Source organism: Diplodia corticola (genome assembly GCF_001883845.1).
Source record: "Diplodia corticola strain CBS 112549 chromosome Unknown scaffold19, whole genome shotgun sequence".
NCBI classification, from domain to species: domain Eukaryota; kingdom Fungi; phylum Ascomycota; class Dothideomycetes; order Botryosphaeriales; family Botryosphaeriaceae; genus Diplodia; species Diplodia corticola.
In genome coordinates, this window is record NW_017971498.1 from 129911 (window position 1) to 156483 (window position 26573).

General features: G+C 57.7%; 10 protein-coding genes across 10 annotated transcripts; 5 read left to right on the forward strand and 5 right to left on the reverse strand.

Annotated features, from left to right (window-relative positions):
• Positions 1-1170: 1170 nt before the first annotated feature.
• Positions 1171-3690, reverse strand: BKCO1_1900046 (pentatricopeptide repeat protein; the record flags this gene model as incomplete). Its single annotated transcript, XM_020272071.1, has 1 exon — positions 1171-3690. The coding sequence occupies one exon, from the start codon at positions 3688-3690 to the stop codon at positions 1171-1173; it is 2520 nt and encodes an 839-aa protein (XP_020131232.1).
• Positions 3691-3897: 207 nt separating this feature from the next.
• BKCO1_1900047 (cell cycle control protein cwf18) lies at positions 3898-4530 on the forward strand (the record flags this gene model as incomplete). The annotated part of the gene is made up of 1 exon (XM_020272072.1): positions 3898-4530. One exon carries the CDS (start codon positions 3898-3900, stop codon positions 4528-4530), a length of 633 nt encoding a protein of 210 aa, XP_020131231.1.
• A 2705-nt stretch (positions 4531-7235) lies between these two features.
• BKCO1_1900048 (r3h domain-containing protein) lies at positions 7236-9979 on the forward strand (the record flags this gene model as incomplete). Its single annotated transcript, XM_020272073.1, has 3 exons — positions 7236-8242; positions 8295-8435; positions 8485-9979. The coding sequence occupies 3 exons, from the start codon at positions 7236-7238 to the stop codon at positions 9977-9979; spliced, it is 2643 nt and encodes an 880-aa protein (XP_020131228.1).
• A 576-nt stretch (positions 9980-10555) lies between these two features.
• On the forward strand, positions 10556-11687 carry BKCO1_1900049 (mitochondrial 54s ribosomal protein 9; the record flags this gene model as incomplete). Its single annotated transcript, XM_020272074.1, has 3 exons — positions 10556-11209; positions 11289-11502; positions 11560-11687. 3 exons carry the CDS (start codon positions 10556-10558, stop codon positions 11685-11687), a joined length of 996 nt encoding a protein of 331 aa, XP_020131227.1.
• Positions 11688-13062: 1375 nt separating this feature from the next.
• On the reverse strand, positions 13063-14283 carry BKCO1_1900050 (ring finger domain protein; the record flags this gene model as incomplete). The annotated part of the gene is made up of 4 exons (XM_020272076.1): positions 13063-13160; positions 13208-13619; positions 13672-13965; positions 14008-14283. The coding sequence occupies 4 exons, from the start codon at positions 14281-14283 to the stop codon at positions 13063-13065; spliced, it is 1080 nt and encodes a 359-aa protein (XP_020131339.1).
• An 884-nt stretch (positions 14284-15167) lies between these two features.
• Positions 15168-16268, reverse strand: BKCO1_1900051 (uncharacterized protein; the record flags this gene model as incomplete). Its single annotated transcript, XM_020272077.1, has 2 exons — positions 15168-15661; positions 15719-16268. The coding sequence occupies 2 exons, from the start codon at positions 16266-16268 to the stop codon at positions 15168-15170; spliced, it is 1044 nt and encodes a 347-aa protein (XP_020131340.1).
• A 673-nt stretch (positions 16269-16941) lies between these two features.
• BKCO1_1900052 (tat pathway signal sequence) lies at positions 16942-18479 on the forward strand (the record flags this gene model as incomplete). Its single annotated transcript, XM_020272078.1, has 3 exons — positions 16942-17530; positions 17581-18186; positions 18262-18479. The coding sequence occupies 3 exons, from the start codon at positions 16942-16944 to the stop codon at positions 18477-18479; spliced, it is 1413 nt and encodes a 470-aa protein (XP_020131337.1).
• A 515-nt stretch (positions 18480-18994) lies between these two features.
• Positions 18995-20254, reverse strand: BKCO1_1900053 (mitochondrial resolvase ydc2; the record flags this gene model as incomplete). The annotated part of the gene is made up of 1 exon (XM_020272079.1): positions 18995-20254. One exon carries the CDS (start codon positions 20252-20254, stop codon positions 18995-18997), a length of 1260 nt encoding a protein of 419 aa, XP_020131338.1.
• Positions 20255-21534: 1280 nt separating this feature from the next.
• Positions 21535-22329, forward strand: BKCO1_1900054 (preprotein translocase sec sec61-beta subunit; the record flags this gene model as incomplete). Its single annotated transcript, XM_020272080.1, has 4 exons — positions 21535-21722; positions 21777-21964; positions 22141-22236; positions 22295-22329. The coding sequence occupies 4 exons, from the start codon at positions 21535-21537 to the stop codon at positions 22327-22329; spliced, it is 507 nt and encodes a 168-aa protein (XP_020131343.1).
• A 1622-nt stretch (positions 22330-23951) lies between these two features.
• On the reverse strand, positions 23952-25835 carry BKCO1_1900055 (uncharacterized protein; the record flags this gene model as incomplete). Its single annotated transcript, XM_020272081.1, has 1 exon — positions 23952-25835. The coding sequence occupies one exon, from the start codon at positions 25833-25835 to the stop codon at positions 23952-23954; it is 1884 nt and encodes a 627-aa protein (XP_020131344.1).
• Positions 25836-26573: the final 738 nt, after the last annotated feature.

Sequence of the window (26573 nt, forward strand, 5' to 3'; positions counted from 1 at the left end):
CTGGACGACACGGCTGCCAAGAAGATTCAGGGCCAGAAGAACGAGAGAAGAGGAAAAGGGAAGGGACTAGTCACCGGCTCGCCGTCCCTGGCTGCCTGGCTACCGAACGTTCCATCGCCTCGGGACGATCGACGCCCCTAGCATATTAAACCATCCGACTCGGTGGGAACGAAGAGCTTCTAAAAGAGGAAGTACACTGCTGGTCCCGATGAGATTGGGGGGCGTGTGGTCTTGGCCATGACGCCGGGGGTCCATCGCCGGCGGCCACCTAGGTAATGCTTGGTACGTGGTGGTCGAATGCTGACGGGCTGGTGGTCTCGCAAACATTTTCCATTCTCAGGAAGCAAAAGGAAGATGGAGTAGAGGGAGTGAAGACAGTCGGGGCATGCAGACCTTGAAGAGGTCAGGTGAAAACGCGTGATGCGCGGGGCGGAGCGAACGAGGAGACCGCTCTGGAACTGACTCTGACATGTTGTCCTTGGGCAAGCAGAATGTAGCCAATAGCAATGCAAGACTGTGATCTCAAACTCTAATTTCAGCCTTTCTTGAGCGACGCGAGCCTATTTCTATTGGACGTGGTGTGATTGTGATGTGATGCGGTCCGCTTCAGCGCAGCACTTTCTCGGGCCAGGGCAGAGAAAAAGAGGAGGTAATGGAAAATAGGGCTGTTGCCGCGACAGAAGCCAGCCGTCATCGCTGCGACACGGCTTGGATGGCTTCAAGCCAGGCGCGGCTCGAGCGTCGCGCCGTCCATGATGGTACGAAGACGAGTCGTCTGGCAGATCCACCTTCCCTGGGCTGGATCGTCAGTCCATGCAAGCCTCGGAGCGGGCAGATGAAACCCCTGGACGCTAATCATCTTCGCCTATCCTGGATCGAGTCAGACGGCTGGCCTTCCGACAGTGCTGATTCAAAAAATTAAAGAAGGGCCAAAAGAAACCAGAGAGGACGCTTGGTCTTTTCTTGCCAAGTCCTCCCTGGCAACGGCCACCGTCGGGAAGTCTGCAGGTATATGCGCATGCGGACTTGCGCGCGTGAAGTCAGTGTCAAGACACAAATGTTGGCGTGTGCCGCGGTTCAGGAAACAGCTCAAGGTACCAGCGAAATGCCGTCCGCCTGCTTTTGCTCCGAAGACGGGGAAAGTACTTCTAAGGAAGGTTTGCTGCACATTCACCGACTATCGTGCCGTTTTCCCAATACGGTGGCTGGGTCCGCGTCTTCTTTGGCGACATCCTCAATCTCCTCATCGATATTCTGCCAGGCCGATGTTTCCTCCCGATAGTCATCCGGGACAAGGTAATCCGCCTCTTCGTCAGCTTGCCTGTGTCGCAGTTCGTCGAGCTCCCGTAGGCCCTTGGCCAGCTTGTCACGATCCTTCAATCTACCAAGAGCACGCAAGGACATGACGCTCAGCTCAACCCGTTGGAGCTGCATACGTCGTATGGTATCCAAAACACGTTCGACATCTTTTCGTCGAGCGTACCATCGAACGAACGAGTTCCAGGTGACGTCGTTTGGCTGCTGACCGTACTTGTCCATGATTTCCAGCACGCGTTCCGCAGCTTCGGGTTGATTGTGCCGCATGAACGCATTAACCAGAATGTCCCACGTATACTTGGAGGTGAGTGGCTTGGCAAGGAGGCGCGAGTCACTCATACGCCACAAAACCTCGGGTATCATGGGGAGAGTGCTGGCATTTTGACCCAGTGCGAGGATGAAGGCGTTGAAGAAATAATCGGTCTGTCCAAGTGGCGCGAGGCCGTGATCGCCAGAGTGTTCGATCTGGTCGTAGAAAACACGATAAAGGCGGCCAACCTCCTCCGGGTCATATGCAGAGACCAGTTTCAGGTAAGCTGCCAGCATGATGCCGATAGCTGCGGGAGGAGGTTTCATGCCGGTTCGCTCAGTGGCTTTAGGGTCGCCGAAAAATCGAGTGGGCACGCCCAATTTGATCAGAGCTGACGGGTTGAAGTATCCGCGGTAGATCCTAGCCAAATCGGCGAAAGTGACCTCTGTACAGGCCGGCTCGCAATGCTGGAGATAGACACAGTGGAGGATATCGGTAGCAACGATCCGGGGCCTCTCGAGTTTTGGTAGACTTCGCTCTGCGTCTCTCATAACAGACTGAAGCAGCTCCGGGGCTGCGTTGTCTTTGAGGCCCTTCAACAAAACAGTGTACGTATAGTCGTTCGGCTCGACCCCGTTATGCTGCATGAGCCGGTATACGGTTAACGCCGACTGCAAATCGCCGTGATCAACCGCGTTGTGCATGGTCACGGTGTAGAGGTATATGTTGAAGGAGACACCCATGCCGACAAGTTCCGACAAAATTTTGGCGGTGGCACTGTAGGCTTCTGCTTTAGCAGCACTGTTTCGAAGTATCTGCGCACAAGTAGCCAGAAAAGCAGGGTGCGTGGGAGGCGCTCCAAGCTCGATGGGCCTTCGTAATATTGCCAGGGCCTTGTTGTACTCCCCGTGTTTACCAAAGAAATAGGCAACTTGGTATAGTGTGTGCCACGAGGCCCTAAAACGGGCCGCCTGGAGCAGGTCCCAGAACATGGTGCCTTGCTCAAGAGAGCTGTGAGCCAAAGTCAGATGCACGAGTTTCTGAGAGAGCGTGTGGCCGAGGAAGGGTCTCTGTTTGAGGAGAATTGCCAGCACGGAAAGGAATCCAGAGGGCATCCTGAGCTCGCCACTTTCGGCCCCTTGGAGGTGGTTGCTCATGAACTGTTCCAGAATATCAGCAATGACATAGTCAGGTGCTTTCCGGCCTCTGCCCGTGGCTTCCAGGGTTGGCAGCACCGCGCCTTGATCATTGTCGAGCAGCCAGAGCATCATCTCGCACCAAATGTTTCTTTTTCCTTCCGGAGAATAGTCCATACGCATGCTAGATGCCCAAGCTTGTCTGATAGAAGCCGCATCTCGCCCAAGACAGAGAAGTTTCTTCACAGCCTGTTCTGTGAAGGCGTTGACTTCCAGCCGAGACGTTCGAAGATCCACAGGTAGCCTGACATCATGGATGGCATTGAGCTGGGCGAACTTTTTGATCCACCATACATCCTGTTGCGGGAATCCATCAAGGAGAGGCCAGGCGGCAGCCCTCTTGAGAAGCCGCTCGACATCCTCAGTAGGTGTGACTCCCTGCAAAGTTATCAAAAAGTCTAGCCGGCGCAGTTCTCTGAATTCTGCATTCATCAGGGTGTAGAACTGCGCGTCTTCCAATGGCAACCCATCAGATTGGGTTCCCTCCAGGACAGCCCTTTCCTCATCCTCCTCAACCAAATAGTCCTCCTCGGACGTGGAGTAGAAGCGAGTTTCCGGGCGGCGAGAGGATATCCATGCCCTGTGGCACCGCGGTCGTGGAGGAGAAGGAGCGAAGAGCGCACGAGAGGCGAAGGTCGCAAAGGGTTGTCGTGGAATCCTCTGTGGAGGGGCGTGGGAGCTCGGGCTGCCGCGGTCGATGGCGCACTGTCGGCACAGGCGCTCCTCCCCATCGCTTGCGCTTGCGAAGCGCGCTGTTCTCGGCGGGCCAGGGCGATGATGGTTCGAAGCGACAGCGGCGGTCATCCATCGCCGCATGTGCTGGGGCGGCAGGGCTCTCTTGAAAGCGCGAGGGGCGAGGAAGGGTAGCACAGGCAGCACGTTGCCTCTGATGGTCCCCGCATGGTGGGCGATTGGATTGCTGGGCATGGGGCGAGCGTCATCTGGGCATGGCTGAGAATGGTGCGGAGAGGAGAGAGCGGCGGCGGGGGAAATTTTGGAGCTTGCCTCCTCCGCCGCCGCATCAACTTCGCCGACAACCACCGCCCGAACAACAAAGGAACTGCCCGCCCACCGCTTCCTCGCCTCGGCCTTAGCCCCCATCAAAGCCCCCAGCACGCGGGTTTTGTCGCATCCATGTCCTCCCACGCCTCTCTCAGCGCCGCTGCCGACGAGCGCAAAGCACGTCTCGCCAAGCTCAAATCGCTCAAACGCAAGGCACCCGATGAGCCGTCCGACATCGAGCCCAGCGCCCAAGATGACGATCGCGAAAGTCCCTCCGCCCCGGATGTCTCCAGACTCTATCTCTCCGGCCGCAACTTCGATGCCGAAACAAAGGGTCCCAAGCTGGGCTTCGAGCTCAACCCGGCCGAGAACCAAGTGACGCTGGAGGCCAAAGCCGCCGAGTTGGCCGAGCGCACCAAAACCGAAGCTGCTGCTGCCGAGGCTGCTGACAAGCCGTTGGACCTGTTTAAGCTTCAGCCGAAGAAGCCGAACTGGGACTTGAAACGCGATCTGGACAAGAAGTTGGAAGTACTGAACGTGAGGACGGAGAACGCCATTGCCCGGCTGGTGAGAGAGAGGATTGAAAATGCCCAGAAGGAGGCAAGGAAGAAGGCTGGTGCGAGCACCGGCGAGCTTGAGCCCACAGATAAGGATGGCGAGGTAGTCGGCATGGAAGGCGCCATGTTGGCTGAGGCCATGCGCGAAAGAGAGAGGGAAGACGAGGCAGAGAGGGAAAGGGAGAAGGGAGATGAAGAGTTGGTCTGAATTTGAAGAAGGGTCATCGAGGCGTTATGGCGCCATGGAAAGTCTTGGAGGGCTGGCTGAATGGACTTGTTCATGCATCAATGGAGCACGGGGTTGGTTTCCTGGATTGATCAGAGGCTTCTGCGCAGTGATCACTCATTGTCAATGAGTTACATCCTGCCCTCTGCGCGCGCGACACCGACGTGTTGACGGTGTTGGCCATAGAAAACGGCAGAACAATTCCGGATTAAGCAAGCGGACATGGTGGTCTAGGGTGGGCTATGCGGACTGCCCAATCTCATCATGTAACAGAGCAAGACACAACCAACGGACAAAAACGATTCCAGGTTGAATTGACCCACAAGCAAGCTCATGCTGCATAGACTTCTGGACCTAAGGGAACTTTGGGTTACTTTTCAGTTGAGAGGCAAGTTTGTTTGATTTTGTCCTCTCTCATAAAAAGTTTATACGGTGGCAGTGACGCCTCACCTTTTTAAGACATTAGGAGGGGCGTTTGTATGTATAGACTTGAAATACAGTGTATGCCAATGGGTATCTAGAACAACACCTCGGAGCTTCTGTGAACCGAATGGAATCCTCTCAGGACCATTGTTTAGGGATGCTCATAAGGTTATAGTCGCTAAGGCTGCCATTTCCGTACGGTGAAAGATGAAATCCCAATGTTGCGCTCCGATTGAGAATAATGGCCCCGTTTCCGCCCCCAATTTATCTCCCACCCGTATTCATTGCCTGAGTCAAGGCCAGGCGCTTACTGTAAGGACTTAAGCTTCTCGCCCTGTTGCTTGCCGGCGGTGGGCCAGCTTTGCCCGGTGGAGGCCGACGAGGTCTGTCGGATGGCTCGTTCGGCTCCGTGTATTGAGGATTGGCGCGCCTTCGCGGGCTACGCGACCGAGGACGGCGGAGAGGACTGAGACGAGGGACCCTCGCACGTTGGCTGTACGGAGATATTGATCCTTCAAAGTCGCGGCTGGGGCTCCGGTGACCACTGCCGCTCCTAGAGCCATCATTGTGGTTGGACACGAATGACCGACTCCGTGGCCTGCCACGCTCTCCAGGACTGAACGAGCTTCGTCTTCTCCGAGTGTTCCGCTCTTTTGCTCGTGGCCTGTCGTCTCCGTCGGAGTGGTAAGAGCCCGCGGAGGAGCTCACGGAGCGGCGCCGGCGTTTGCGATCGTCGCCGGCCGGAGAGCGCCTGGAGCGTTTTGACGTTTCCTGTCGGTCCGGGTGTGGGGAGCGCGAGGGCGAGCGGTTCGTTGAAATGGTTGGCACGGATGAGGAGGAGTAGACGGATGCTGAACGGGAGCGCTTCCGGGAGCGAGGCTGTAGGTCGTCGTCGTCGTCACGGCTGTGCTTGCGGCCCCTCTCTTGGGCCTTGTTTGCTAAGGTTTCGTCTGCAACGCCCTTCCTGCCAACACGTCAGCGCCATCCGTGGAGGGTTAGGGGCTGAAGCTCACGCACTTTCGGAGCAGGTCGTTTGGCACGTCGCTCGTGAGTTGTGGCTTGAGCTTTGGGTTGAAGAGCTGCTGGGTCCGGCTGGGCCGGCTCACGTACGGGCGCTCCTGAGCAGAGGCCTTGCATTCATAGCTGTAGTGACGTGGGGAAGCATCAGTCGGGTCCGCGAAGACAGGCGGGGATTCGCATATCTTTTTTCAGGCACTTCTGGCAGGTGGTGCTCGGCGTTGCCTTGGAGCGGCCAGTATATGCAGGGCCGCGGAGCATGGCTGGAGCGACGGTTGATGTCGCAAGAGAGGTGCGGAGGAGGGGCGGTGCACTCAGGCAGAATGACGACGCTGGGCGCGCAATCCAATGCGATCGCGCGCTGGCTTGCTCCAGACCGACAGACGGGACCGCACTCTCAACGGCTCGACGTTTTCCCGCGCTGCGCTGAGTGGTACTCCAGTACGAGTAAAATACCCCCCGGCGCCGGCCCCCTCGCCGCGCAGGCTGTTGGCGGCCGCGCCCACACGGGACGGCGCAAAAGAGCATCGCTCGCGACGTTCTGCACGGACATGCGCTGTTGCGCAGAGCCCGGCGCAGACACCGGGGCTTGGATGCACTTGCAGGCGCAGCGTCTGAACGGACGGCTGCGCTGTCGGGAGCCAAACGGGAAGATTACGGCGGGCGTGGGGACCTCCTGCCAAGGCTTGGGGGTGGTTTTGCAGCATCCGCTGGGCTGGGCGCCCGACGAGACGAAGAGCCCTCACCACGCCCGCTTGGCCAACAAGCATCTCTCGACGCAGCTTTTCAGCAAGCAAGCCGTCCACGCTCGCGCTGGCGCATCTTCCCCGCCCGCCGCCTCGTCCCTCAGCTGTGCGCCTCGTGCCGAAGCACTGCTCCCGGGCTCCCGCGCTCGCGCTCCTGACTCCTCGAGCCTCGCCGACTGAGGACCCACTCGCCGCTGCGTGCGCCCACTTCAACTGCCCTGTCGCACCGCGATGAAATCACCGCCAACCTTCTGAGCCGAGCCCGCCAAATGCACGATGTCCAGCCTTATGGTCCTGGCTTTCACGACTTTCCTTGAGCATTCCGGTTCCTGAGATCACCTGGCTTTCGACATTTCCATTTCCCTTTGCGAGCAAACCCGCCCAGCTGCCCACCGCGTCTCCACGCCCCGGATTGCGACCGCCCTTCTCTGCATTCTACTGCCATCATAGCCCGCATAGCCCGCATAGCCCGCATAGCCCTCCCCACGCTGGTTGGAGAGAATGTCCTCTCAGGGCCCTGCCGCCAACGAGACCTCCAACCTAAAGCCGTCGTTTGCAAAGGTACAGTCTGCGCCGCCTTCCAGCCTCCAGCGACCCTACCTGGTGCCTTCTCGCTTTGCCTCTTCGGCCTCCGCCGCCCCGCCGCCCCGCCGCCCCCCGTCCATCAGTGGCGCCTTCACCATGACTGACGGCTCGCAGGTTGCAGCTTCAGCTTACATGCCTCATAATTCTCAAAACCTGGCTTCTGGCCCCAAGTCTGCCGATGGCCAGCAAGCTTCCGTTTTCCTGCAGAAACCGTCAGAAACCCCGGAAGCGCAAATAGCGGACGCCCCGGCGGAGAATGGAGAAAGAGACGAGAGCTCCAACCAGGAAAATGCTCCAGAAATCAATGGCTCCTCCAAGGATGTCCATGCGCAGAATGGCGTAAGCCCGGACTCCAATGCCGAGCCCTCGTTGCACTCGGTAGGCGGCGCAGTGAAGCCCGTGGTTGCTGATGACGATGCAACCCAGGTGTCTTCCTCCAACAGCTCAGCTAAACCGCCGAGCGTGGATGGCAAGAGTGTCGCGTCCGGAACGACCTTCGCGCTCGACGAGAAGGAAAGCATTCGCCCAGATGATAGCGCTAGCATCCGTGCCGTCGAGGAGGATCGCGAAGATGTCTTCACGCCTCCTGATTCCGTGGCAGCTGGATCAAGGGTTGGCTCCGAGAATGGCATTGGTCGTGCTTTCCGTGACCAACTAAACGAGATTTCCGTCATGGGCGCCTCTTCCCAGCGTGGCGTTCCCCCTGGCCGGAATGTCCAGATCATGGGCAACAACGATGCTGCTCAAGGCGGTCCCGGTCGCGCTGTTCCCCTGCCTCTCGGTGCTATAAAGGAAAACGACGGCACTTCTCAGCCGCAACCGGCACCTGATGAGAAGCTTTTGGAGGCTCTACAGTCTCCTAGAGATAGACTGTTTGTTCTCAAGCTAGAGCAGGATGTGCTCGATTTCTTAAGAAATACAGGGTACGTTGCGTCTTCTCAACCCTTCCTTTCCAGAGACTGACGAACTTTGAAGCGAGAAGGAATTGGACGTTCCAAACTGCAATGCGTTCTACCGAATGCTCGCACATCGATTTGCTGACTATTATCTTCTCGGCCACGTCGTCGATCCGGTCACGAGTGCCGTGAAGATCACCAAGACTCCTTATTGTAGAATGTAGGCAACATGCTCGATTATCACTTGATATCTATTAATGCGTTCGCAGGCCGCCGCCACTATCCAGCCTTCCGAGCTCCTTGTCATCGGGTCCGGAGACTCCTCCTATCATAGTGCCAGCTCGAAAGATTATGCGCCGAGGAGAGAGCGGGGGAACCCCATCGGGCACTAACACAACGTCCAATTCTGAAGGTCCTTCTAAAACAACGTCGGAGGCTGGCGCCGATAGTGGAAGTGACGCCGGTCAGGGGCCCAGAAAATTGACCAGAGAAGAACGTGAGGCCAAATACAAAGAAGCCCGCCAGCGCATCTTTGGAAGCGCCGAAGACGGGGATCTTGGTGAATCAGCCAACAATGAGAGCAAGGACATGTCGCGGTCAAGTTCCGCTGCTGGAAAGAAGAACAAGAAGAAGAACCGCAACAATGACGACGACGGATTTGAGGCAAGATCTCAGTTTAGCCCCTACTATCCGGGGCAATATGGAACACCGGGGTACCCGAGCGATGGCCCTCCCATGTACTACGGTCCATACACTAATATGGCACCCCCGTCAACCAACATGAACCCTAGTGGCACGCCGCCCGTGCAGTACAACACCGGCTACCCTATCATGGTTCAGCAGGACCCCCAGCAGCAATTTGCATGGCAATATCAACAATTCGGATCCACCAATGGGGGTCTGAATGCCGGACCGTATGGATCCCCCCCGGTGCCGATGAACTATGACCTCTCGCAGGACTTCCAACGCATGTCCTTCCAGCCCGGAAACGCATCTAACCAGACCCCGAAGATGTCGAATCCTACACTGGCTAGCTTTCCGGACGGATATAGGCCGCAGTCACAGGGCATGAACCAGCCATGGCAGATGTCGGGCCAGGTGCCATATCAATTTGCTCAACAAGGCTATGACAACAGACCAATGTCGGCGGGCCAAAATCCCTATCCATATGGCCAGCTACCCAACCCACAGTTCGGAAACAACCGCAACCAGCACCCTCTTCCCGGTAGCTTTAACCGGCAGCAGTTCAACCCGCAAAGCCAGGCGTTTGTTCCAAGCTTCCCGGGTTCTGGAATGCGCGGTGGACCAGCGTTCGGCATGCCAGGACAGTCGCCTCAAATGGGAGTCGTTGCTCCAAACATGGTCAACTTCCCCAACTTCAACATGCCCATGCATCAGCAGCAACCTCCGCGGCCAAACCAACCAACTTCGCAGCCGCAGTTCAACCGTCCGCCCGGAAACCCTCCATTTGTGAAGAATCAAGGCCAGGGGATGGCCCATCCTCTGCCGCAGCCGGTATCGGCCGCGCATAACCAAGGACAGAGGTCGGCTTCGGGCAGCAGTCAAAGCAGCATCGCAAAATGGGGCACCCCGGCGCACCTGCCGCCTAAACCTCCGCCTCCGGCTTCGATGCAGTCTAGCCAGAAGTTCGTGAATGGACCCTCCAACCGAGTTTCCCCGGGACAACCGCAGCAGAACCCGAACGGCACATACCCTATCCCTAGCATAATCGGAGCGGGCAATGGAGCGCGTGCTGCCAAGTAAAGACGTTGCATACGCCCCCTGAGCCATCATTGCTCTGCATTTCTAGGAGTTGGTCAGTGTCGGTGAGGAAGCCTGCTCGCGAAAAAGAAAAAAAAATCGATCTCTTGGTTCTGTGAGGAGGGGCGAGGCCTGCTTATTCGGTTTCGACGGCGAGGAGTCCAGATGTCGGCCTGGTATGTCGGCGAATCACGGTCAATCGATGCATCTTTGAGGCGTAAACGGCAGGGACGGATAAATTTTTCGAGGCCTGGATGATGTGTAAGGTGGGGACGAAGTAAAAGTTGAGCTGTGGAATTTTTTTTTCTATTCGAGGGCTGAACGGACGGGGTTGGGCTTCTTAATTAGATAATTCACGATGGTCTTGCTCTTGGTGCTTGGCAGTGAGTGCTTTGTCATGGCTACAGGGCCAGGAGATGCCGATCGGCAACGACTTCGTGGTGGGCAGCGGGTGCTAGAGGCGGTACGGCAGGCTCAGCGGCCACCAGCGCAACCGCCGCGACGTCGACCAGAAAAGTCACAGGGCGCGGCTCGTCGATCAACAACAGCCACCCTCGCCGCTCCACACAACCGCCAGCCATGCCAGCAAGACCACAAGTCCGGCTAGGGCAATCAGCCCTGCCGCTACTGCCCCGGCCGACCGCCTCGCCGCTCAATGCCTCGCCCTCGCCGCGCCACGCGCTCGCCGCCGCCGCCCGACCACAGCAGCAGCTCCAGCTTCGGCTCCAGCTCCAGCAGACCCGCGGCATCAAGTCCATCGTCGCGCACCCCTCGCCCACCGACCGCTTCAACCGCGGGCCCGGCATGCGCGTGCTGGACGCCTCGTCGACGGCGGCGCTGGCCCGCAAGGAATACACGACGCCGCTGCGGACGGGGGCGCTGGCGATCAAGAAGGGCATGACGGCGCTGTACGACCCGGCGACGGGCGTGCGCACGCCGTGCACGGTGCTGCAGCTCGACCGGTGCCAGGTGGTCGCGCACAAGACGCGCGCCGAGCACGGCTACTGGGCCGTCGCCATGGGCGCCGGCTGGAAGCACCCCAGCAACGTGACCCGGCCGCTGCTGGGCCACTTCGCCGCCCAGGGCGTCAGCCCGAAGCGGTGGGTCAAGGAGTTTCGCGTCCGCGACGAGCGGGGCCTGCTGGGCGTCGGGGAGGTGGTCGGCGCCGACTGGTTCAAGGAAGGCCAGTTTGTGGATACGCGCGCGGATAGTAGGGGCATGGGTTTTGCCGGTGTAAGTGACTGGCCCTCTCCTTTCCATACCCTCGAAGGAACGGAGGAGGAGATGCTGATGCTCTTTGTCCGTTGAACAGGGTATGAAGCGCTGGGGGTTCAGCGGCCAGCCCGCCTCTCACGGTCAGTCGCTCACCCACCGTGTGATGGGTTCGTCCGGTGCTTCGCAGGGCTCTGGTTCGAGAGTGTTGCCTGGCAAGCGCATGCCTGGCCGTATGGGTGGCCATCAGGTCACCGTGCAAAACCTCAAGGTCTTGAAGGTTGACGCCGAGAATGGCATCGTTGTCGTCAATGGTATGCCTTCATCTCCTTGGATCCAAAGAGTTTGTCCTTTGCTGACTGGAGACTTAGGCGCAGTTTCTGGTCCTAAGGGATGCATTGTCCAAATCCAAGATGCTATCAAGAAGCCGTGGCCCGATGTTCCTCTTGTTACTTCGATAGAGGACATGAAGCAACCTGCTGCGGCTAAGGCGGCATAAACTTAATATAGGCGTGGGCAGGGCTTCCTGTATAAAATTAAATCATGTACGTTTCAGGCAATCCGGAGGCAAACATGCCAAATAGTGGGAATGGAGAAATCTAAGTGGTTTAGACTTGTCGTAGAGGGCGCCTCAGCGGGATCACAAAACCCACATGCAATCAAGTTTTCCAGATCCAATATCAACTGCCTGTCTACCTATTTCCTCAGTCGGCGAAATCCACTGGTATATTCGCCGGTGCCATAGTAGGACACAGAGGATATGGGCCATTTAAGCCCCGCCGAGATGCCGATTCATTGTACGCGGGCACCTGAAGCAGGTATCCAGACGTAGAAAACATGTAAACGCTGCACCATAAGGTTACACGATCTACGTAACTTGCAACGTGCCGATCGGAAAACGATGGCTGTGTCGGTGGATCGCGCCGACTAAAAATATACGCGTTTAATTTTTAAGCACTTGTGAGCTAACAAGATCTCCACTGTCGGCTTTGATGGTATTAAAAGTGAGCCAACTTGTCGCTATAATAGTTGTGGACCTTGCAGACTCACCAGTAGCAGAAATATTCAATAATAGGTATGGCACTTCATTCTATACAACGCTATCTTCATGCACCAGATCCTTCTCATTTGCTACCTAGTCCACTACAGTGCCGTTCCCAGATTGAAGCACGCTCCAGCCCGCCTTCCACACAGCTAGGAGAAGCTTTATTATTTAAAATCCCCGGCTTTGGCCCTACGCCGTAGCTAGTCTTTCCCGCCGTGGGCTAAGAGTTGACGACGTCTACCTGATGGTAGTCATTTTGCACAGCATATTGCGGGGTTGAGTCATCATCACGGGTGAACATTGTCAGGTTCAGTGTCCATATTTCCCAAACATCGACTTCACCGATGTTTCGTTACGAAACAATTGCCACAATTCCATCAAATGTCCAACTTTTTTCACTTTTGTCGGGTTAGTTTCGTCTGTCCATTGACCCTCTGACGGCTGTCACAATCATAGCGACCACCTCCAAATTGTGAAGTAATCGACAAAATGATTTGAATTCTGGTAATAAAGTTGCATAATTTGTGCTCTGACCAAGTTGTGAAGATTCACGTTGTAAGCTGGAGCTGAGATGTGAGCCCGACTCTGCAAAGCTTGTTGATGATTTTTTCGGGCCATGCGCTAGAGGATGAGGCTTTGGCGATCAGCAATTTGTAAACTTCGTTATCTTATTCACAGCTTATCTCAACTGGAGGCCTAACGTCGAGCATGTCGATCTTTTCGTTGGTCCTAGAAAATGCTGTTGGGCCTTTACTGGATTAGGTAAGCAGTGGGGACGTCGAGCGAGGATCCTGTCAAGATCGTGAACTCAGGCCTGCGTAAGCAGTCATCAATAATCGTCCCAGAACTCGAATTCTCGCCACGAGGCATCGATGTTGCCATTTCGAGCTTGTCTGCGAACCCAGAAGGGGTGGTAGGTTGAATAGTCTTTGAAAGCTTGTCAGCGAGATCAGGATACGCAGCATGTGATTTACCTCGCTCGCCATCAAGCCCCAGCTGAGAAGCAACATTGACGTAACCTTCATGGTTCTTCTCGCCCGTCTTGAGGACTTTCTTCAGCATGTCCTCGTCTCCGGCCCAAGGCGTGCGGCAATACGGGCAAGTCACATTGTGACCGCCCTTGGTGGCAGCCCATTGCTCGAAGCAGGCCCTGTGCACATTGTTGCCGCAAGCAGCTTTGCACCATACGATTTCTTCACCAACGGGTTGGAATTCCTCGCAGCAGATGGGACAGTCGACCCCTTCCACAGGCTTACGGCCGTCCTTGTCGTTAGGTTCGCCCGACGGGATTGGCGGGGCTTTGGAAAAGATATCCCCGAGCTCAGATGCGAGAAAGGCCAGCTGGTACTGAAGGTGTGGGGGAGCTTTGAGCACGCGAATAAGCACCTGGAACCATCAGCCATTGCAACGGTGCCTTCGAAATTCGTTGAAAACCTACATAGGCGATGTGCTTGCACTGATTACCCTTTTCGGCGTGAGGGCACGTGCAGCTGGGGATGAGCGATATGTTGACAACGTAAATGTTACCGGTTGTCCCTGCAATGCTGATCTCTTCCTCTGGACAGGCGTCTGTTCCTTTACGACAGCGATCGATGACGAACATGCTGTTGTGTCGATCAGTATTGTTGGACTGGCAGATCCATGTGAGGCTGTGGGAGGGGGTCGGGCTCACCGTTGTGTCAGTGCTCGATCTCTCACCAAACAGAACGACTGAGGTGCCTTCTCGCGGAATCTGTAGATCGTCAGCTCGATTACGTCATATGCAAAAATAGACGTTGAGATCTTGCCGCTTGAGCCGCTTCTCACTCGCCGGTGGCGGCTTCGGTTTGGTTTGCTTCGTAGACACGGAAGGTCCGGCATCGTCGACAGCTGCTGGGGGCTGTGGTGCAGCAGCCTTGCCGCGGCGCTTCTTGACCGGAGGGTCGGCAGCCTCAGGCGGCGGGTCTTCGGCGTAGGAAACGGGGTTGCGTTTACGCCCACTCGAGCGTGGCTGTGGAGGAGGTTGGTGTGCTGCCACACCGCTCATGTTGGTGGAGCCTGGTGCGCCCATGATGGCGTGAATGGGGTGGTGTTGTCGGGTGCGGCTGGGGATGACGCGGCTGCAACGAGTGGAGGTGAGCTGGCCGTGGCTGGGGCGATGAAGTGGCAGGTGGAGGCCGTCACAGCCGTCAGCCGTGGAGACGCGTGGGGAAGGTACTATCGATAAGGCGCCAAAAAGCTTGGTAGGTGGGCAAGCGCGTTTGCACGTGATCCGCTCGAACCCTGGCCGCACATGGGTTCAATTGGATTTACTTTACGGACTACCGTCCCAACAAAGGACACCACACCCTGCGTAAGTGGCTAGCTAATGAATCCTGTGTCGGGGTGCTTGAGCCCCATGTTCACACCCAACCATCCTCATCACCTGCCCGCTTGAGTAGAGAGCTACGGCCATGGTAGAATGCGGAAGGTCCGATGTTCACTACCCGCTGTTCCCGGCTGCTCGCCATCTTCGCCGACGCCCGGGGTGATAGGGGCCCCCTTTGTGACCCGACCTCTGCTGATTCGCAGTGACGAATAATGCAAGCCGACGATTCGCGGTACCCCTTGGCGAATTCCGGGTCAGAGTCGTGCCATGTTTTGGGGCGCACCGCCGCTCCGTAGCGAAGCGTCCCTGATCGTCCGACATCATTTAAGTGGGTTTCGGATCTGCATTGCATCTAGGATCCAGCTCCGGATTAATCGTGTTATGTTTGTTGCTTCTATCTAAAAATTAAGAGATTTCGGTGATGACCAATGTGCTGCGCTCTAGGAGCTGAAACCAACCCGTGCCTGTAGCCCAAACGCCCGCTGACCTGCCCGACGCTTTTTTCGCAAACCCGACTGAAGTCCGCCTCCGCTCTGGAGGGCGGCTTGATGCTGTGCAAACTGGGAGATTCGTTACGACGTTTAGAGTTATGCCTTGCTTTTGCCGAACCCGAGGCGCTGCTTGAGCGTCTGCTTCTCCGGATCGCCATCCGGTGGCATGGTGTACGCCTTCTTGCTGCCCAGCTTCCTGCCCGTTCGGACATCTCTCCGGCTGGCGCAGCAGCAGCAAAGGCCAGACTGAATGATGAAGGCAATCAGAATGCAACCAGCCGAAGTCCACATGAAGCCGAACATCTGGGCCCCGAGGACGGCCTTGATGTTGAGGTCGTCGACTTGGGTAAGCGCGATCTTGAAGACGATGAAAATGGCCGTGGCAATGATGCAGGCCACGAAGATGCAAAGCAGCGTGAACAGTGATAAGATGGCGATTGGGCCCGCTGCCCATCGCGTGTAGACGGCCAAAGGCGTCAGGAAAATGAGCGTGGTGGACAAGCAAGTGCCCGTTAGGAACAAGCCAAACATCCACTGGGAGGCCACCTTGAGGATGTCAAGGTATTTCAATGCTTCCTCGGGAATGGCAACTGCGGTGTTGGTTAGCATCCGACTACGCTGAAAGGGGAGAGGTGCTTGTGACGTACTGGTTGCGCCTGCGAACAGCTCGTTGAGCAGGATCTCCACGGGATTGAACCAGTAAAGGCTCTGGGGGTGAGAGCAGTGGGTGACACCCTCATTGATGTAGCCTTCGCAAAAGTTCCACAGGCCGACCTGGTAGAAATCGTGCAGACCCAGCGTCTGCGCAATGCTGTTGAGCAGGGTGGCGTTGGGAATCGATGTTGGCACAATATGGCTGAGATCGAGCTTCATGAACCAGGTGTCGCGGAGAACGGGCTTGTCGTGGGTGTTGCCGATCTCGACGAGCAGAAGAAAAAGAGCGGACAAAAAGAAGAAAAACGAGGAGATGACGGCAAAGATTTTGCGGGTGCGGGTGGCCCGTTTCATCTGCTTCTTGGAGAGCGTGGTGTTGGAACGCTTCAGGCCGCCGCCAGGCGTGGTGTTCCAGGGCGTTTCCTCGAACTGCGGGGCGCGGGTGACATCCTGGCTCACGGCCACGGTGGGCGACGACCTTCCAGAGGCACCGGGCCCGTTGGAGCGCGACGAGGGCGTACGAGACGGCGGAGAGGACGGCATGGCGATGCCTGGTGGAGGAGGGAAGCGTGAGAGAAGGCTCTGTTGCAGTCGAGCCAGAAGAAGACCGGGCTGTGAGTGGACGGGCGGGCCAGGGTGTTGGGCAACGCCTGCAGCGCCACGGTGGAAAGGACCGACATTATGAGACGGGCGGGCTGGTCGCCGTGCTCTGATCTCAGGCCGGTGTTTGCGACGCGTCAGGGCCTGCAGGCCGGCGTTGATGCAAGAGGCGCAAAGCGGGTCCAGGCGGCGGCGCGGTGCCGTGATTGGCGCCGCCACCCTGCTGTGAGCCTGTGAGCGCGCACCAGGCACCCGACCACAGCCCATCCGTTCCCGGCCAGGTCCTTACGAGCCCCGTCCTCGGCGCGCCAGGCCGTGACGATGTCAGAGAGCAGTGCTGGCTCCCGCCTAGCGCTGGCTAGCTGCGCGCCAACGCTGCCCGTGAGCCAGCTGCAGCGCCTATCTCTCCTGACGCCCATGGGCCCGCCCTGCTATTTACTGCGTCTCAGACGTCATTCCAGCCTGTCTCTCAGCCGCACTTCTTTGCTCCACCGCCTGTGTCCTATGCGCTTCCCCGTGGCCCGTCTTGGCCCGCCCCGACTGTCTCTGTTTTCCTCCCCAGTCGAGCTCCCCTCCACTCCACCCTCCCGCTCCTGCTGCTGCTGATCGCCTCAGCATGCGTCTCTCCACCTGCTGGCTCGCCGCTCTCTTGTCCGCCGGTGTTCTCGCCCAGGGATCCGATGACAGCGACAAGTCGAGTTCCGCATCCGGCTCCGGATCCAGCGCCAACACGGTCGTCCTCACCGGCACAAACACAAAGCCCAGCGTGAGCGTGCCCACCGGCACTTACATCTCTTACTCGTCCACCGTTCGCGTGAGCACCGGCGACGATGACGGATCCGCCGGCACCAAGACCAAGACTGGCACCGCGGGCGCTTCATCCGAGGCTAGCATCAGCGAAGAGAAAACCGTCACGGTGAAGACCCAGCACACCATCACCTTGCTCACCGGCGCCGACGGCACGCGCACATACACGGGCGGCCCTCTGACTCCCACCCCTGGCAATTCCACTGCCTCCGAGACCAGCAGCTCCGCGGCTCCCACCAACACTCAGCCATGCAACGGCTACACGGAACTGTGCTCGCGCAAGTACTCCAACGTGACCGAGGTCTGCGCCCACAACTCGCCTTTCACGATCAAGAACAACGCCGCGAGCAACCAGAACTACGACGTGACCACCCAGCTGAATGATGGCATACGGATGCGTAGGTGGAATCCGGACGCTAAAGCGTGACCCGATGCTAACTCGACGCAGTCCAAGCACAGGCCCACTACAACGGTACTGGGAAATTCAACCTGTGCCACACCTCTTGCGATATTCTCAACGCCGGCACGCTCGTGGATTACCTCAAGGAAGTCGCCAGCTGGGTGCAGCAGCATCCTTACGACATTGTCACCATCCTGATTGGCAATGCCGACTACGCCACCGCGACCAACTTCACCACTCCCATCGAGGACTCCGGCCTCAAGGCGTATGCGTACGAGCCGCCGGTGATTCCAATGGGCGTTGAAGATTGGCCGACGTACACGGAGATGATCCTCACGTCGAAGCGCGTCGTTTTCTTCTTGGATTATCAGGCAAACCAGACAGCCGTGCCATATCTCATGGACGAATTCAGCCAGCTGTGGGAGACGCCTTTTGATCCGACCGACCAGGCGTTCCCTTGCACCGTGCAGCGCCCCCCAGACCTTCCTCAGGACCAGGCCAAGAACCGCATGTACATGATCAACCACAATCTCAACGCGGACATCTCAATCCTCGGGAACTCGATCCTGGTGCCAAACAAAGTCAATCTGACTCTGACAAACGCCAATACCACTGAATACGGCGCTCTGGGCCTTTCGGTCGATCAATGCACGGGTAAGCTCAAACCTGAAACTTCAGCCTGCACCCGAGAGAGTTTGAAACGCGGAAGGGCCGCTAACCTTGTCACAGACATGTGGGGCAGACCTCCGAACCGCCTGAACGTCGATTATTACAATATCGGCAACATCAACGGAAGTGTCTTTGCCGCCGCTGCGGATGCCAACAACGTCACGTACAATGGCAAGTGCTGCGGGCTCGACAGCACTTCTGATGCCGTGACCGACTCGGCAGCGCGACCGCTGCTTGCGCTGGCCATCTCCGTCTTCGTCGGCGTTGCCGTCCTGTAGAGAAGCTCCTTAATTGTCTAGCGTTTGAAAAGTCGCATTTTGGGTGGATTTCTTTCTCGGAACCTTCGGCGGGCGGATACGTATATTACGACACATTGGGTTTCTCTGCATATTGGCGACGGCGTTCTTGAGGGGTTTGTTGGCGGGACTGGCGACAGCGATCATAGACACACGGTCGGCCCCCGAAGGCATCAGTGCATTGCTATAGCAGCATCCTAATCTTAAAATCATTTCGCCTTTCCCCTCGCTCATTTTGCAGGCGAAACCTCGCATTTCCGAATTTATTGATGACTGTGCGTTTCTCCAGGCCAGCCACTCCACCTTGGGCGCACCGATGCCGTGGGAAGCGCCCCGCTGCTATTTGCGGTAACGGCTGCACGGCAAAGGCCGAGCACGATCCCGGGCTCGTATCCTCCGTATACCACCGGCGCCGGCACCTGCTTCCGTGGTGCCGCAGGGCGTTCCCGCCGCATCGCGTCGCCCTTCCGCGGTTGGTGATTGTCGCATGCAAAAGACTACGCGCTAGCCTCAGCCACCTCCTTCAGGGTCTTCTCGTCCAACCCCAGCATTGCACGTCGGTTGCCCTCCCACTGCGCCCACGCGGCCGCTTGCAAGAGGCAGTCGGCCAAATCGTCCAGTTTCTTGGGGTCGACTGGCGGTGACAGGCTGGCGACTGACGGGGCCGGCGCTTCTGACGCGTCCTTTGCGCGCTTCTTCCTGCTCCCTCCGCCAGTCCTTTTCCCGGCTTTGGACAGCCTAGACAAGAAAACGTCACGCATGCCGCGGACTTCGGCCGTGTCGAAGCTGAGTTGCACGTCGCAGTCTCGCCGAGCCGACGCAGACCCGCTGCTGTTCGCGAGCAACCATTGCTCGACGAGCTTGATTTTGACCCTCTTCTCGATTTTCGATTTGCTTAGCTTCTTTGGTTTGCTCATGCCGTCCTCCACCCCCTCTTCTCCCTCGGCCGCAGCGTCATCCTCGACACCCTCCCCCGCCTTCGATGCTGTCGAGCGCGAGCGAGAAGACGGACGCTTGAGCGCGGCAGTGCTGGCAGCAGTTTCGCTGAGAATCGCTCGGCCGAGCTCCGAGTTGTCCGTCCAGAAGGTGGCAACGCGTTTTGGGCTGACCGGGAAGGCGCTAGGGAATGAGGGCGCTCTCAAGACGGCGGTTGGCAGGCGCGCGGAAGTCTCTTCTTGCCTAAGCGTCTCGAGGATGGCCCAGATCATGCCCTCAAGCATGTTGACGTGGTAGGTCCACTCTTGAATGGCGGCAGACGAAGTGGTGCGGTAGCGCTGCTGCTCGATCAAAATGGTCTGCGGCGCGTAGGGGAGGAGCTTCCGCTTGAGCAGCGCGTAGGCAGCGCGCGAGAGGATGGACGGCCGAAATGACTCTTTGGCGGTTTGGGTGAGCTGGCTGCTCAGCCGCGCTGCAGGGTCTGCAGAAGATGCCTGCTCTTCCTCTTGCTGGGCGAGGTCGCTGACAGAGATGGGCTCCCAGGCCAGCACGTTGAGCTTCACGCGGGGGCTCCCCGTGGGGGAATTCTTCTTGGGCTGTTGGATGGAAACATCGCACACACAGCAAGCCATGTTGCGGATGCCCATGTCCACGCTGAGAATGCGGCCGGGTTTGCTGCCATGTTGAAGCTTGGCCACATTGAGGTCTGACTGGAGGCGTTCCGCGAGTTCTGGCTTATTGCCACCGACGCCACTGCCGATGCGTGCAAGAAGCGTTCTGAGCTGGGGCGCTGTAATGGCGCCCTGGACCTTCTTCGACATCAGCAGAAGCCCAACTATCGTCCCGACCTAATCTGTTCACTGTGAAGAAAAGGAAAGGGAGGGTCGATGCGGCGTAAAAACATTGGTAGGACGAGCCACCTGCTTTACTTCGTTACGATTGGCGGCTGCTTATCAGGACCTCGTAGCTGAGCGTTGAGAGGGCATGCTTGTAGTGATGCCTGTATAGTAGCAGGACTCGACAGAAACAGAAAATCGCGACGCGAGTGTTCGCCGGGTAAATCTCGGAGAGTAACGGAGGATTATTCAGCACATGAGCATTTCCTTAATTTAGGAAGTGAGCAGTCCTCCCGACTCTTATTACACCTGCAATCGTTGGATCACTTCGTTTCTGCGGCAACTAACCTGTGTCCCTTGCTTGTCGGCAGTAGACCTACAGGGTCGAAAGAAGTCGTCTAGGAGATGTTTGCAGAAGGAAGCCGCATAGACATCTCGAAGTCCACGATGTAAGAATTCTAGTCAATCTACACGCAAGCCAGCGGATACTCAGGTCCAGTTTAGTCGAACGTTCGGAGGAGAAGTTTTCCGTAATATAAATGTACAAAGTCAGGGTCGATGTAGGGGCCACGTGTCTGGAAGAGTCTGCTTCCTCTCCGAGCAAGACGATTCTGTCCCTTCTGCACTCACGAATGATCGAACCTCAGACGGGGGTTGGAGATGACTCAATGGGTGATGGAACAGGTGGCCGGTCAGCGTAGGCAGCAAAGCGCGTTAAATTGGACGCTGCCGTTTGGACAATCCTCTTCTTCCGAAAGCCTGCTCTTAGACTTGCATGTACTGTCGCCTCCACGCCTCTTTTTTTTTTCTTTTCCGTAAATTTTTAGTCCGGTGCTGGGATTGCTGACTGGGAGCACTGATGGTCCGCCGGTGAACATGCCAGCCCCAGAAGGGAGTGGACGGAGAAGCTACAAGCCAGCGGTCGACCAGGTGGGAACCCGTCGTTTGCGAGCTGTCCGGCTTTGAAGGCAAGCAGGGCAAAGCACACTCTCCGGATTGGAGCCCAGGCGTGGGCGGGGGTCGGTGGTGTGGCTCGTGCAAGGGAGAGTCGGTTGTGAGGGCGGCGCTGCGGCGCTAGCGATTCCAGAAGCGTGGCCTTAATCGGAGCGCGACTCCAGACAACACGCAGCGCTTCAACCCACCACCACCACTCCCTACCCACCCACTCCCCAGCTTTCGAGATACCCGGTCTTTCCCGTCCAACACGCCTCACGACTAGCACCATGGTACGTCTGCCCTGCCGCTTCTCCTCGCCTGCGCCTTCAATGCTCTCCAGCCGGCTTGCGCTCGAATCGATGGGGGAAGATGAGCTCCGCCCTCACCTTGGAGCTCGCTGGATTCGCGCCGCCCCTTCACCGTCGCCGCTGTCAAAGCTTGCTGGGGAGCGCTTCACCCCCACTCCAAATTCCGCCGACCACATTCGCTCGCCTTTGCTCGCCTGTCGCGCATCGCCGTTCAATTGCGCCTCAAGCTGACCCGAGATCCTTCAGTCTTCCCCTCGCTCCAGCTCTCCCGTCAACTCGCCCCCGGCGACCGGCTCCACCACTGCCCGCCCCTCGTCTCCCAAACCCCCGGGTGGCCCTGCCGTGGCCATCAGGAGGAAGGCTGCCGCCGACCGCGCCGACAAGGTTGCCAATGCCCGTCCCAGCAGCACCCGCGCCGCCGGCGCTGGCGGTAGCAGCAGCACTATGTTGAGTATGTACTCTTTCGCTCTCTTGCATATCTTCGATCGTTTCAGGAGCTGGTGGGGGAAAGCCCCTGTGCGCGGTGATGGGCAGCATTGCGCAACGCCATGCAGCAAACAAGCACTGCGACTCCAATTCTCTCACAGATGAAAGAAGAGAGAACATGAACAAGCTAACACTTTGTAGGGCTTTACACCGACGAGTCTCCCGGCCTCAAGGTCGACCCCGTTGTCGTGCTCGTTCTGTCTGTCGGCTTCATCATTAGCGTCGTCGCCCTGCACGGTAAGTTCGACTGTTCGAAGGAATGTAATCAAACGGACAGTCTGACCAGTTCCTACAGTCATCGCCAAAATCACCAAGAAGTTCTCCGCATAAATGACCACCTGCTACCACAAATCTGTTCTGATAAAGCTGGGCTCCCAAGAACACCGGGACTAGCTCGAGAATGAGGCGGAACAATGTCGCTGGCAGGGCAATGTTGATGGGACGTTGAGAGGAGCTTTCCTCACATTCTGGAAAAAATTGGGAACGGCTGTGGACACAGCGACTTTAAACACGTTCTCGAAAGCAATGGCTGCAACTACGGTGTATCATACCACATGGGTTTTGGGAGACTGGGAATATCAAACTTCTTTTCATGGCGCATCACCACGTTCGCTAGTATTGACTAACCCTCTAGGAGTACTTTGCGTGGACCGACGATATACGCACATGCCTCCATGTCGCCCACAGCCCCCCGACAGCAGTTGGATTGTAAATGACATATTTTTAACAGTAAGACAACTTGCACCGTATCCTGCGGAACACCCGAAGACGAGAATCAAGAGCATCAGGAGAGGACGCAGAAGGAAGGTTGGCCGCCTCAACCTTCTTTTTCTTTTTTGAAGGGATCGAAGGAACTGTGCGAAGCTTTTTGAAGGTATCCCAAAAACGTGAACTTATGCATAGCATAAGCCACCAGTTCATGCATGTATATAGAAGCAGTTGAACGAGAATTCGAAAGAGGCCGATAAGGCAAAACGACGGAGGGCAGAACGAGAAAGAAGAAATTCAGCTTGCATTTGCTGGTCGCATGGTGGTCCAATTTCATCGCAGGCCAGACCATGGCTGAGTGAAGCCACCCATCTCAAGCGTTTTCCGTACCATCCTTCTTGCCCTCGATCATGCTCCTTGGGGAGAGACAACCTCTCTTCGCCTACCTACTTACCCTCTAGTTCCCGCTAGCTTCGGACTGCTGCCACACGATACTATGCCGTACACCTCAGGAGCTTTGATCATTGCTTGGTCATATTTCCCCTGATTCTACCCTGGAGTTACTCAGGATATTTGAGCTCGCAAGAGCTATTCTGTGATAGCTCACTGGTCGAAATGAAGAGCATGGTCTCGCGTGGTAGACACCGCCTCTTCGGGGTGGTTGGGGAGGGGGAACTAAACCTGCATGGTGGCGACAAGCATTACTCTGCACCAAATGGGTGTCGTGATTCCTTCCCAAACATGACTCTCCACTACGGACTTTCGCCCGCCTGGCGCCATCAGGCGTCCAGAACAAGGCCAGTAGCAGCAGTAGCTGACGCCATATACGCTATTGCTTGTCCTTTCCCTTTGCCTTCCATCTCTTTCCCCCGCCACCCGAAGCATTCCTTTTCAGAATGTGTTCGCTCACCATTTCGATTGCCCTTTCCCTTTCCCTTTCCCTTTCCCTTTCGCCGTTGCCGCCCCTCTTCCTGTGGAAGCAGGATGCATACGGGACTCCAAAGGGGGGGAAAAAAAAAGAGCAAATATCCTAACTAATCAGCTCGAAGTGTTCCGGGTAGCTGCATTATATATTTTGCAGCCTGCCTTAGTGATTATAGCCTGCTCCTTCCCAACCTCGCATTAAGTGTCCAATATATAGCAGTTGAGTTCCCCTTCGATAACCAAAAGACAGATCCAACCATCCTATGCCTTTCCCCTTCCGTTTTCGACACACTACACCGAAAGCAAACTTCCAAAATGTGTTATAGATCCAGTTCTCCTGCAAATTCATCTTCGTCCAGCTCCCTGTCCCTTGAGTATTTTTCTTCGCGTTTCCTAGCCAGTCTTTCCGCCTCGGAGTCACGGCCCTCCTCATCTTCCTCGTCCTCTTCTTTGAGCGGCTGCTGCAAAGACGTCGATCCAGCTTTGCTGTTCTTCTTCCTGCCTGCGCTTTCGTTCTGCGCCTTCTCCCTCTCCGCCATACGCCGCGCAAAGTTCAGCGCCATGAACGACTCGCCCAGGCTGGTCCCCCGCAGCACACTTCCATAGCTGTTCGACACGCTTTCGCTGCTGAATCCTCCCACTGGCAGAGGTACCTCGACAGCGCTGAGGGACGTCTCGTCTGGTCTCATGTGGCTTGGTGGCGGGCGGGAGCGAGTTGGATAGAAAATACCGGTGTTGTTGGCGTCGACAAAGCTACTTGACAAGAGAGAGGTGGACGCATTTGGAGAAGCGGGCTGGTAAGCAGGCCCAATGCTGCGGGCAGAGGAGGCGCCAATCTCAGGCGCCGTGGACGAGAGAGCTGTTGTCGTGGGCGCTCGTACAGGAGTGTATGTGGGTAAGCCGGTGATCGACTGCGTCTTGGACTTCTTCTTCTTCTTCTTCTTCGGCTCCTTCGGCGCCGACTTGGCCTCCTCGGTGAGTGATGACCTCCTCCCTAGGCTTGCAGATGGACGTTGAGGGATCTCTTCCTTGTTGAAATTGATGGGACTCTCGGCGTAGTTTGGTTTGCTCTGGGGAGGAGACTGCTGTTTCTTTGGGCCTGAACTGTCGATGGAAACTTCTTCACCAGCAGCTTGCGCTCTTGATTTTCCCTTTTCGGGAGACACGGATGCTGGTGTATCAATCTGATTGTGAACGGTCGTTTCTTGCGCACGGTGGTGATCCTGGCTGGCCGATGCTGACATCAAATCTTCGGTAGGAATCTCCTCGGTGTAGACCCTCTCGGGCTCCGATTTCCACCGGTCTGCTTCCTCAATTTCCCTTTGAATTGCTCGAAGCGTCTCTTCGGACAGCGATGACTCGGCGCTGGACTCGATAGAGCTCAAAGGCCGATCATCCGGCGGCGATTGTGTGGGGGTTACAATCCTGGGACCCAGGCTCAGACGGACGGCCTTACGGGCGCTTCCCGGGCGTTCTCCATTGGACTGCTTGAGCGAGGAGCGGCGCGGAGCCGGGCTGTGCTTGAGGACGGGCGGCATGGTGGAGGAGCGCACGAGTTCGGAGCGAGGATCTCTGGCAGGTCTGATGTTGGCTCCGTTGGCAGCAGGGGCGGAGCTGCTCAGCTGGTCCTGGTCCTCGAGCAAGGGCAAAAAGCCGGGCAGCAGCTGCAGGATTTCCGAGTCTCTTTCACGGACGCTGCCCAGAGAGGCCGGGTGGGCGGCAACGTCGGGCACGCTGGAATGCCTAGGCTCGGAGTGTGCGACCTCTTCGGACACGGCCTCGGCCCGTTTGCGCGCGTCTTCTTCGCGCTGCTTTGTGAACCACTTGGCCTCGTTGTCGTCGTCCATGAGATGCGGGGCGGGGGTCTGGTCGTCGCACACGTCGGCCATTGCCTGCTCCTGGTCGCGGTCGTGCTGGGCCTGGCGGCGCTTCTGGCGGTCGTCGGCGCGCAGGTCGTAGCGACGGTTCTTTTCGGCGACATAGTCGTTGAATTGCCCCTGTTTCTTCGCAATGTAGCGGGTGACCTTTGCGTCGAGCTCCTGGCGCTTCTGCTCGAGGCTCTGCAGCAATGCGTCGTCGAACTCGGGGGGGTCGCGATGGCGGATCCACGAGGTGTCAGGCATATGCAGGTAGCGGTAGGCGTTGTGGTACGGGTCGTAGACGTGCTCGGGCGGCGACGGGGGGCGCTGGGGGGCGGCGGCCATTGTGCTCGTCGCAGGCGGGAGTCAAGGCCGGATGGCGGGTGACATCAGCGCTGGGCGGGCGGAGGGAGAGGCACGGAGGGCTCGTCCAGCGGCTGGAGCTGGGGCGCAGGCAGCTTGGGGAGGGAGGATCGGGCTGGGGCGTGGTGCGAAGATCGCGTGGAGTTTGGTGTGAAGATCTCGAGGGGCAATGTTCCAGGCGGGCGCGCGCACGAGGCGGTCAACGGCGCGGGTCTTGCGGTGGGACGGCGTCAGGGAGGGAGCATATCAGCAGCGTGGGCGCGGCGGCATGTGCTCTCGAGGCCGCAGGCGAGACGAAGCGAAGCTGGGCCCGCCCTGGCATGGCGGCCGGCGCCCACCAGCCTCTCCGTCTTCGGCCATGGCGTGGTAAGGCTGAGAGGAGTTTTGCGCTGCTTTGTGCCGCCGTCGTTTGGATCAGCGCTCGCGACGGCCGGCCAGCCCGGCCAGCCCAACCAGCTCTAATAATAAGCGAGCTCCAGCTGAAGTCAACGGGTCAACGGCCCACGCCTGGCATGCCTGGTGCCTGGACCGATCCGACCGCGACCCCACGCCCTCGCGCCCTCGCGCCCTCGCGCCCTGTGACCCAACACCACCGGCCATTCGGCCCTGCGCCGAGCCTCATCACCTTTGGCCCCGCTGTGCGCGCTGCTTCGCGGCTTCGCGGCTTCGCGGCTTCCCGGCCTCACGGCTTCTCAGGCCCACAGCCGACCACTCGCCGCT